The 12,147-nt window shown below is 32.0% G+C and overlaps 1 protein-coding gene and 1 long non-coding RNA gene across 2 annotated transcripts in view; one reads left to right on the top strand and one right to left on the bottom strand.

The window, feature by feature from the left end:
- Positions 1-12,147, bottom strand: part of LOC143249492 (uncharacterized) — a 116,691-nt gene that overhangs the window by 89,061 nt on the left and 15,483 nt on the right. The window lies entirely within an intron of this gene.
- Positions 11,442-12,147, top strand: part of LOC143249491 (lachesin-like) — a 153,067-nt gene continuing 152,361 nt past the window's right edge. Inside the window, exon 1 of the mRNA XM_076499418.1 lies at positions 11,442-11,653. Coding sequence (XP_076355533.1) covers positions 11,593-11,653 — 61 coding nt within the window. The 5' untranslated portion in view covers positions 11,442-11,592. The remainder of the gene's footprint in view (positions 11,654-12,147) is intronic.

Here is a 12,147-nt window from a genome sequence, read left to right on the forward strand (position 1 = left end):
CTGAATAACCAGAGGGCACCATTAAAAATAACACCTGACAGTTAAACATCTCATTTCAATATTGAATAAGATATTTTGTCTCTTAAGTGTTTAGAGTCACAGAACTACAAATAATAGATAACTAAAGTCAATTTATTTAATATTTCACTCGTGATTGCGTATTTAAGTAAAACACAGGAAAGAGGACTTTCACCGAAATAGTTTACTACAAATAGAATGGTTACAAATACTGTAAACAAACTTAGAAATGTGAATGATCTATGTCTTCACAGTGGCAGTTCTAACTATTGTTTGTCATAACTTCAATTAATTTTTAAAAACTTGTTGCTTAGGCATAACTAAATGTAAATGGGTTTTTCACGTGTAATACTTTTAGGTTTAGTTGATATTCGTAATTTCAATTCCAAGCTGAAAGGTAAAATTATAAATAGAATGCTTTTTATGCTAGCAGATTTTTGTCCTTTCTCTTCACTGTCCTTTGTTGTTTTCTTACCATGTCGTTTCATTTATTAATTTCAAACCAAGATTATATATAACCTAATAAACTCAAATGATTCGTTAACTTTAATAATGGTAAAGTATTATTTCGTACATTTATAATTAGAATACTTTTTTATTGGTTTTGCAACTTTTTATAACGTAGCACAAAAGTAAAGCAACTCGCATTATGTAAATCGAATAAGTCTGAGACTGTGGCAGTACTCGTTGAGGCACCAGTGATTACGTAAGACGTTATGCTTGATTACGTATTTACTTTTGTGTTGAACTACCATTCGTCACTTGTAGCAAAGCGAGCTTTTTAAAAGGGGGAATCTTGCATAGACAAACTGGAATACAAAAATCCACACTTGCATTAAATTTCACTATGAAATATATTAGTATGAAGCATTTTAACCAAACTAGGTGAAAAAATGAAATGATTAAGTCCGGAAGTTCCTTTGAAACACGAATAAAATATAACTGTATGGTGGTCTTGTATTATGCAAGAATATTTATCACAATATATTTATATACATATTATGTGTTTCATTTCATTATAGCTATTACTAATCGCTACAGCAATATCATATGTAGTAGTTTCGGATAAATACGCAGATATCTGTACTGAGATATAATAGAAAACCTGAAAATAAACTAACAAAAAAAAGATATGTTATAATTGTGATATGAAATAGCTCATTTTCAGCTAACAGTTATGATGAATTAACTGAGATTAACTGCAAAACATATCTACTTAAAACACTCTTAAGGTCATACGTATTTGAATATTTTCACGGTTTATCACTGATTATTGATTGAGGAATGATCTTTAATGAGAAACTTTGACTTGTTTTTCAGAAAGTCTACCACTGGTATTATAACACTTAAAGGTAATAACACAAAACAGAGCCACTCAGTTTACGTGAAAATGTGTACATAATTTAATTATATAAAAATGTCTACCCATGATTTAGAAGTGTATGATTATCTTATTTGATACGACAACACTAAGGTTGCTGTTAATCTCTTTTGAACACATTCAACGTAACCAATGAACAATAACTGATATAGATGATGATATTTAAGAATGCCTATTAGTAAGGCCAAAAAAACACAATGTTTTGTTGTTGTTTGTTCTTCCAGCGTCCAACTCTACAGGGATAACTGCCAAATTTGGGTGTTCTACACCTAATATTCAACTAGTTAGAACTCGTAAATATATAAGATAGCTGCCAAGTTTGGGTGTTTTATGCCTAATATTCTACGAGTTCTGTTCACATAGATGGACCAACTGCGTGCTTTAACTTGCCAAAGTGTAATGGGAAAGATAATGAGTCTGAGTAAGTATGACAAAACAAGATAAATAAGGTAACGAAAGCGCTTACAATTCTAGCATAAATTGCTAATCTCTACAGGATAAATGTACCTTCTAGTTCACTATATGAAATTACTAGAGACCTTCAATCCTTTCTATCTGGGAACCAAGACATATGATAGCTTGAACTTTTGTTCGGTTAAATACAATGAATTCAATATAAACATATTTCTATCAATATCCTCAACCTAATTCAGTCAGAAGAAAAAATAAACTGTCCTAAATGTTCAAAAAGCAGATATTTTTGGAAAAATATAATGAAAAGAAGCATGTATATAATATTAAAACATGACATTATATGACATTCCAGTAAAACGGAACTAACGACTTTTATTCGGACAAGAGCAAAGATGTAATTATCTCATCCTTTATATTTTGGCTCGTCTTCAGGCTAATTAAAACAAACCCATCTGCTTTGCTTTAAAAATCATACATCACCGTAGTTTTTTACTATAATTTTTTTACATGCGTGTAAATTGTATTGGTTTGTTTGTTTTCAGCGCAAACTATACAATAAGAATAGAACCCCAGAGTTTAGTGTTGTAACTCCATTAATTTATCACTGACCAATCGGAAGACTCTATCCGCTTAGCAATCTGCTGTACAGCTAATAATTTAGGCCAAACGCTGTTAATTTGAGGGTGATTTAAGTCCAGGTAAACGTTATCTGAAACTAATTGTTCAAATAATTCCTTCAACAAAATCTTCAGGAAATACATAAAAATAATTACGAATAAATAAAAAATGTTGACATTCTAAAATCTAAGACACTCCTACAGTACAGATGTTTGAAACTGGCAATAAAAGTGAACCATATATATATATGTTTTAAACTTGATAATGATGGTAGGGGAAAATGTCTTTCTAACGATAACTCCTTTGATGCTGTAGCTAATGTTAAGAGAAAGTGGAATAAGACTAACGTTTTTGTTGTTAGCATTTATGGTTAATTTCATGACAAAAACAGAATGTTTTTAAATTAGCCCTTAGTTAAAGTAAACGTAATTTCTAGTTAAAACACAGATTGGATAGAGAATTTTTATATACATTGAAACAAATTCACTTCCTATAGTTTCGGGTTGTTTTATTTATGCTGTTGGATAAAATAGACCCACAACATGGAGTTAACAGTACCTCTTTATTTGAAACCAACAAAATGAAATTACCTGAAAGTTGTATTACCTTGATCAACTTTGGTCAAAACCAAAAATAAATTGAACTCTATATTTGATCATTTACATTCGCGTCAGGGTGCAAATCTGTCTGTGAATGAGAACACGTAAGCAAAAGTTACTTATAACTAATTTAGCTGACAACACGCCTTAACTAATAATATACAGGAGTGGCCATTCTATCATGTACCATATACGTTCCATTAAAAGGCTTGATTAAAAAAAATAAGGTGAAGGAAAAAATCGCTAATGTGCAATTCGAACTCCTCAAACAAAGTCCTTTCTAATGACATAAGATTTGTAGCGTTTGATCGAAAAATTTACGAGAAAAGTTCCGCACAGACAAACGCAAACATATTATTTATATAGATTACTGCGTTCATGAACAAAGTAGATTAATTGCAACTAAAGACTAGGCAAAATTGCACATTGAAAAAAAGGACTATGAAAACTTGTGATATTGACAAAATCAATACTTTTATATCTTATTACGAAAATTAACTCAGAACCTATTAGCAATAAATCAATAGTTAAAAACGTTATTTATACGCTTGAAATAACCGTTAAGTTAATTAGTAGCTTTTCTTACAAAACGTATGTCGAGTATAATCGAAAGTTGCATTTAATCGTCCTGAGAAATAACTGTTTATATTAACTTCAAACATACGTTATCAAAACATAGAAAAAAGGTCGTGATAATTTTTATATAAACTTCATTAAAAACTGAACACGAAATTTATATTTACGGTATAACACCAGCTAAGCAGAAAGAAACTACAAGAAAATATTATATTAACTTGGTCATCTTAAAAGGCTTAAAACTAACTAATGACTGATTTACACATACATTTTGTGTCTCAGGCTATTTGTGTTTCACAAATTTTATGTTTGATTCAATTTCGTAAAATTCGTTGATGTAAAAATTAAAAAAAAATGTCAAACAAATAACGCTGTCCTACAATGAAAGGATAAAAAGCTAGAAGGTTTTGGTAAAATAACTTCTTTACCCTGTAGATACGTTTTAAAACCTAGAGCTACATTTTCGTCATCAACGTCAGTTAAATGTAGAATACATCATTTAAACTGTGCTTTCACTGCACTGCAGCTGGCTAGTTGAAATGTATCTGAACAAACTTAGCAGCTCTTCTTTTTTACTATTTTCTATAGCGTTTCTCAAGGGTTTTACTGAAAGAAATGATCACAAAGGAGCGTGTTTTTGCTTTTTCCTGTGCTTCTTCTATTTTACTTATTTCTTTGGTAAAGTATATTTCATCTAAAGTTAAAGATAGGTAAAGATAGGTGAAGCACATATTGTAAATAAATTCAAACATTCTCCTGAATAACGTGCTATTATCTGCTACACTTACAGAAATATCACAAGAAGCAATCTCGAATCCCCGTCACACCAAACATGCTCGTCCTTTTAGCCGTGAAGGCATTATAATTCGACAGTCAATCCCATTATTCGTTGGTAAAAGAGTAGCCCAAGAGTTGACAGTGGGTGGTGATGACTAGCTGCTTTTCCTCTAGTCTTGCACTACACAATTAGTCCTCGTGTAGCTTTGCGCGAAATTCAAAAACAAATAACGTCTCAGAATGACACTACTATTAACTGTAACACTTTGCCGTAGCAGAATTGGAAATGAAGTAGAGCTATTCTAAAGCACTGTATAATGGACGTTCTCACAATAAATACGAGTTAAAGATAGGACTAAAATACGTGCTTAAAGCTAACGTAACGCACGACGTTTAATATTTACATGTATACAGTTACATGAAAAATATCCGTTTTAATACTTTTACTACATTATTTACACCAGAGTAAAATGAAATGTTCATTGATTAACAGATAGACAGCTCAGCTCGTGAGGACAATTTAACAAAACAATCCTTATTCACCGGTACAATTAAGCAAAGTGTTCAAAGTGTTTTCTTATAGCAAAGCCACATGGGCTATCTGCTGAGCCCACCGAAGGAATCGAAACCCCGATTTTAGCGTTGTAAATCCCAGGACATACCGCTGTACTAGCGGGGGGTACTATTAATCAGTAAAACTTTAAATATTCAGCTCAAACAACATTTTAGTAACAACTATAATATTAACTAATCTCGAGTAATTTCCGTAATTCTTTATTTCTTACTATATTGAATAACTGAGCTGATCAGTATATAGATAGATAGATATAATACGTCATTTTTATAAGTATACAATGTCCCAAGACCAGAGTCCATTAGATTTTATGCTGGAACAAAGAAATTTCTTCAAAGTTACCCCTAACCTATAAGAATATTCCCTGTAATGGCTGATTTATGGAGATAAATCTCTTATGATGCTAATGTGTTTCAAGAATTCAGTCCCAGCTGTCTAAAATTAGAGACACATTATCCTTTTCACAATAAGCTTAACTGGTCGGAAAATTTTAAACAAAGTCGATAATACGCTAGAAATTTCTTCTACTACAATCGACTTTAAAAATGGATTTTTTGTTATCATTGATTTACTGAACCATTACCGATATTTCTAGTTGATTAATTTCATAATTATTATTTAAATTAAACGACCTAATAAACCATAGAACTTTTACTGTGTGTGTGTGTATATATAAAGATATTTAGTCATAGATATAATCGTGATGTGAACTTATACATAGATAACCCATAATCCTTAACGTATATATGTGCGGGGGCATTTTGGTATAGGTTAATCGTACCGAATATTAGTATAAACCTGTACAAGAGCTATCTGCAGTAGTTGTCTTCTGAATTTGACCACGGGCGTTAAAAGGAGCGCACCTGGTCAACAAGAGTCTCTGCCAACTTTTGGGCTACCTTAATCTAAATGTAGAATTTAACCGTCATTCTTATAACGCCCTAATGGTCCTTAAACATAGAACATGATTTATTTGTTTTATTTTGCAGCAACAGGATTCAGGCCACGCATTCTCGGTATCATAGTTTGCTGTGTTAATCAGTTGGTCACGCCCAAATGAATTTTACTGCAATCACTTCTGTTTGTGTGTCTGGAATTACAGAAAAAAAAATCAGTAATGTTCCTTCATTATTTGGTTTGGAAAAAAAAATCAATTTTAGTTCTTTTTTATTACATTAATGTAAATTTGATTCAAATGAGGTGTAATTCTATTTTTAATCCCTAAATAACTCAACTACAACATAGCACGCTAACCACTAAACCATACTTAGCCCAATGCCGTAAATACTTAATTTTAATGTTCTTGGAATTACAGAAAAAAAAAGGCATTTCATTCATGGCATATTCATTACCAGTAATGTGGATCTGAGTCAAACGGAAAGCATAATTATCTTTATAAAACCCGAGTAATTCCAGTATTCAAGTTACCCTATATTTCATAATATAAAAGTTCACGTAAACTACAGTTTTGAGATAAATTAGATGCAGATTTTATTGAAATAGAAACAGAAGAGTAGACATAGAAGAACTTAACAGCCTGAGATTTACACCAGCTGAATATTATGACGTTTGTCTTGTTGCCACAAAAACACACTTCGGATATTAATGTATTGTGCTATAAGAATGATGGTCAAATTCCACTCATTGGTTAGACAAGAAAAGCTCAAGAACCGAAACTGTATTGTATTGACTAGATGCTGCCGTCCCTCTAGCCTTATGTGCACAATATTATGAATGGCTAATTGAAATAGCCTTGTGTAGTTTCGTATGAAAATTATCAAAAAATAAATCTCCACGCAATACAAGATGAAGTGTTCTGAGCTCGAGTAGACAAAATACATTATTTGTTTGAGTCATGCCAACTCCTTAACCAGAATCTATTTCCGCTAATGCTTTCATCACTTTTAATCAAATGTAGTTTTTCATAAAATCATGAGTGGAAACGTTGAAGTAAAGGACAAAACCAAATTAAATAAATATCATCTCATTAGCATTATGGTTGCTACTGATGCAACAGTCAAAATACCACATTAGATTGATTAGAAGTATTAGCTTGTTTATAAATAAATGTTGGTTTTGAACTGCGAAGTTTGAAAAGTATAAACCAGTGTTCTAATACATGCTTTAATCAAAGTAAGCACTATTTGCTCCAACATACTTTTTCCAAAGTGTAACGATGCTATTTATGTCCCTGCTGTATAAATCAGAGTTTCTATGGTCAATAAACTTCCTAAAAGCTTCTTCTGCAAATGCCTGTTTTAAAAGCGTTTATTATTCAAAACGTTTTCAAAGCGCTTGAAAAAGGGAAAATATGTAGGGGAAAGGTCTGGGAAACAAGGTGCATGAGGCAGAACCTCGATTCTCAGTTCGTTCAAGTTTTGGAGCTTCATCCTTGACAGGTCTCATAACGCCAATTTTGTTGACCCCAATGTTGAACCCAATTATTCAACTTTGTTTTTCAATCGCACTCAGATGGTTGGCAATGCTTGATTTGCTTGTGCCTAGATTTTCTGCAAGTTCACGTACTGTTATGTGAGGGTCTGTCTTAAATGTTTCCCTTAATGTGTTTTTATATAAGAATGGCTTCCTTCTGCGACCTTCAAGACAAGACTTTCATCTCCATATCGAAACCTTTGAAACCAACGGTGAACTGTAAGTTCAGTAACAGATCCATGGCCGAATGGCTGGTTGATTTTCCGCGTATCTTTTCGTCCAGGTTTAAAGTCGTAGATGAAAATCAGACGAAAGTCTTTCTTGTCCATGCTGCCTTGGGAGTTGCGAAACTTACTCTGAGTAGAATTGAAAGAGCAAACAATTAAGACACCTTGTAAGCGACAAGCGCTGGATTAAACCAACCAGCCAACGATAAATTACTGAATATTCAACTACTAAGTGTCATCGTAAGAATTCCGACATTTATTTCTGGACAACCTAATAATTTAGTAATTGTTTACGAAATGATATACATGGTCCCATTAAACTTATGGCTTACACCTATGAAATATCTCGATTATTCAAAGTGTCGATCGAGATGCAAGATCACATTTTCATAATTTGTTCAGCGACTATTGGATCATAAAGACACATTGCATTATATAAAACAATTCAAAGGAATGTTATCTCTGACAGGACAAAACCAATGTTAAAATAACGTCAGTCACCCTCCCCCTAAATTTCGTATTCTAATCTAGCATCTGATCGGTAATGTAATCTGATAATTAAAAGCATCAATCATTTGGCGTATGCAACAAAGTGATATCACACAGAGAATCGCAATAGTTAAAGTAAGTCAACCTGTTCATGGATCACGGCTTCGTCTTACAGAAAACATTTGGATATGTTAAAAAGCCATCAGACGAATTGACTGAGAAAATGTAATATATTATTGAAAGTTAGGTATAACTCTTTCAAATTGCCATATCATTATGGAGCTGCTTTTCAAACAATGGTATAGTTGCCAACACCTGAACAAGGCAGACCAATATCCACAGCACACACGGTCGTAAGGTACTTATTCTGAGACTGAATAAAATGTTCGCAGTTTGTAGAAAGAACGGTACAAGGACGTTTGCTTACAACTGTACGAAGAATATGCCTACTTGGCAATAACCTTTGGCACCTGGTGGGTCAGCGATAATTTTATGGACTCACAACGCTAGAATCTAGTGTTCGATTAGCGTCAAAGGAAAGAGTTCAGTGTAGTTTTGAGTTAAAACTAATACACAGAAAAGTGATTTTTTTTATAAACGAGTCACCCTGCGGGCATTGAACAAATGTACGTTTATTTGGTGACAATCTGAAACTAAATACAATCATACAATAAGCTTATCATAATGTTCTTGCTATTTGTTGCTACCACAGAATTGTAGAGATGCAGAATAAACTCTATGAATGTTGAGGTACGAGAATAGGCTGAATTACCAGTCATATGTTTAACACGTCGTATGTTGGATCAGCAGATGCCTAATATGAATAAAAAGTAAACGAGAAGATGATTAAAATTATTCTGTAACACTGGTTAATTTTGTTGTGTTTTTCATGATTGACATTATTCTTTAACACACTTTACATAGTGAGTTGAGCAATGCTGTATGAGGGTGAACATTACATGTGAAATTAACTTCAAATAGTGTCAGTATTTAACTATAGTGTATTTGATGGCAGAGAGAAAAACATATCGTAGTCAATTAACAGCTTCATTTTCGGTGCATACATGAGCTAAATTCAGACAACGATGTTGGAGCTATGCACAAAACTGATAGTACCTGGACTGCTGATAGATAGAAACACATTCTTATCCAGCATGTCATTCCAATAGGAATACAAAAAAATGTTAGGTATGGATTAATCTTCCGCCAAAACATTAACCCCAAGCATGGAACAAAACAATGGTGTAGTTAGACCTAGTAGAAAACTGGCGATTATGAAACCCATGCAATCATGCTTTCACCTGCATAGTCTAACGATACAATATTATGAAGGGTGGGAGGTTATATGGGAAGTATTTTGAATCGCGGAAAATAGTGCAAAAATTTTAGAATAATATTTTACAGTCATCCAGTGACAGAATTATGGTGACAAAAATACGGTGTACTGCTCTATTTAAAGCAAATAAATATTACTAGTACATTATATGAAAATTTTGTGTGCATTTCCATAATTAATTCCGGTGTTGTTTAAGATTATCAAACTTTCTATCGACAACTATTTACTTATGAATCAATCCATTAACTTAACTTTCTCTTTATAGCTATATGCTTTTATATCTGTTTACATAATTATTTAACTTTCTCTTTAAACCTCAAGCTACTGACTTCTTCACGTACCGCTCATTACCGGTAGTGTGAGTGCTGCATCATGTCAGGTAATTTTGTGTCTGTGTCTGTGTCTGTTGATGTGTTATAAGTACTTATCGAAGCCTACTATTCGTTTAGAATAAGACAAGTGTTGACTAAACTGTCTTTTCTGTATCCCTTCAGCCCCAAATCACTGACTCCTGTATTATTAAAATATTGTAATGAAAAAAATAATTAACCTATAAGAAATTTGGTGTTTAAATAAAACATGGACTTAAAAATCTGATGGTGTTCCCAACGGTAATTCTGAGGTTAAATGTATATGGTTATTCAACTATTTATACATTTATCTAGTTGTATAGTTGTATTATTCCACAATCAATAAGTTGCTTAAGTTGCTCTCTACAGCTTTATACTTATTATTATATTAATAAAATTATCTTTTAAAAATTATATGATAATTCGCTTATCTGAAGAATATCTGATCTATTACCGACAGCTGAGTATGGTTCAAGCTGTTTATAAACGTATATAACTATCTTCAGTTATTTGCTTACTGTCTATGTATTTCTAATATTGTAACTTTTCTCATTTCTACATTTATTTATCTTTTTGTAATGTTGTTAATGCCTTATCGACAGAAATATGTTTATCCATGTATCTCTATTCTTGATTTCTTTCTTTATTTTAATTTTGGTTGATTTATGTACGAAGTCCCTAATATATTACAAAATTGTATACACATGTCTATAAAGTTTTCTAAGTTTATGTTTATTTTTAGTTCATATTTCTATTTTCAGTTTTAAGCTTTCATTTTTATCCAAATAGTCAAATATCTGTAAACCGTGACATAAAATAAGATGGCGCTTTTGTTGAGCCCCAAATATATATAAAGAAGTTCTGAAACATGTGAACTAATTTTTCAGTTTACAGTTAGATAAAACGTTCTTTAGAACCGAATATTAGCAAGTGAGCTGAAACCTCTTAGGCTTAAGTGAACTAGACTTCAATAGAAAACTGTTAGTTACTAGTGTGTTGTGGTGAAAAGAATAATTACCTTATAACTTTAGCGATGTTAGCACTTTTGGAATTTCATCTACATGTGTAGATGTTGTAGCATCCTGTTTGCTTTTGTCTTGTTATCTCATAACTGTTTTAGCATTATACGACAAAAAGTGAATTTAAAAATTGCAGTTTAAACAGTATTGTACACCTAATTGTGTATTTAAAAGTTGCAGTTTAAACATCAAATTCGGCGAAGTGTTAGAAAACCAATAAGCCTAAAATTTAGTCAACTTATTTTATATAAGAAAAGTGTATATACTCTTATAGTTGGTAAATTATTTAGAAACATGATTACTTTTAAACTCATGTGCTAAAGTACGGTAGAATTAAATTACTTCACAACTTGATAGCTCTCTTTGGTTAATTGACACCATTCCACGCCTTCTTTTGACAAATTAAGGCTTGTATAATTTAACCACTAAAAAAAGAAATGAATTTCTAACACAGTATTTCGTTTAACCTTTAACACTTCGTGAGATTTTTTTTTCTTGTTTGCACCAACCAACTTTGAAATATTTGCGCATGAGCATATTATATTGTTTAATACAACCAATCTCGAAATCGTTGCGCATGAGCGTGTTATGTTGCTCAGTATTAGTATAACAATAAGTGATAGTGGTTGCTAGTACAGAACTAGAGTCCGAGTGACGTCGTCAGCTAGCCAGATCATCCATACCCGTACTCAACGGTACCCGCATCACTCGTAATTCTGTCGATACTGATCTTCAGTGAAAACCTGTCAACTTACAAAAGTTCTCAGTAAAACACGTCATCATGAATAGCAAGATTACTGCCCTTGTCTTTCTTCTCATGGGTATGATGTCAAATTTTCAAGGTATGTTTAACACAACTCTTCTAGAAGAGAAATCTATTCAATAATATCCATCGTGCAATAAACAGTTCCAAAGTTTTAATAATATTAGTATTCGAGTTAGAATTATTCTTAACTATTGTTAATTTCTTGCTAAATGTTATTAAGCACATATTTTAAATTACGAGCACGGAATTTATTTTAGAACATTATAATTCAGGGATCAGTAATATTTCGTTTACATTTTTGAGTTAATTTTTGTAATTATTGCTACATAATAGTACAAGAGACAACAAGAAAATTATAATGCAAACGCGATGAGTTTTGTTATTTAATAATATTGTTTTAGCTGAAAAGTTGAAATATTTAAAAATAACAAAATATTTTCTCAACTTAAACTTTTGCATATATTACCGATAAAGTATTAGTGAGATCAAATTATGTTTTTCGGAAAGTATAAAGATGGTTATAACAACTGCCAAAAGAAATAGTTGTTCTGCAAGTTTGTTATCAAGATA

This window comes from Tachypleus tridentatus, chromosome 4, assembly GCF_004210375.1.
Source record: "Tachypleus tridentatus isolate NWPU-2018 chromosome 4, ASM421037v1, whole genome shotgun sequence".
NCBI lineage: Eukaryota > Metazoa > Arthropoda > Merostomata > Xiphosura > Limulidae > Tachypleus > Tachypleus tridentatus.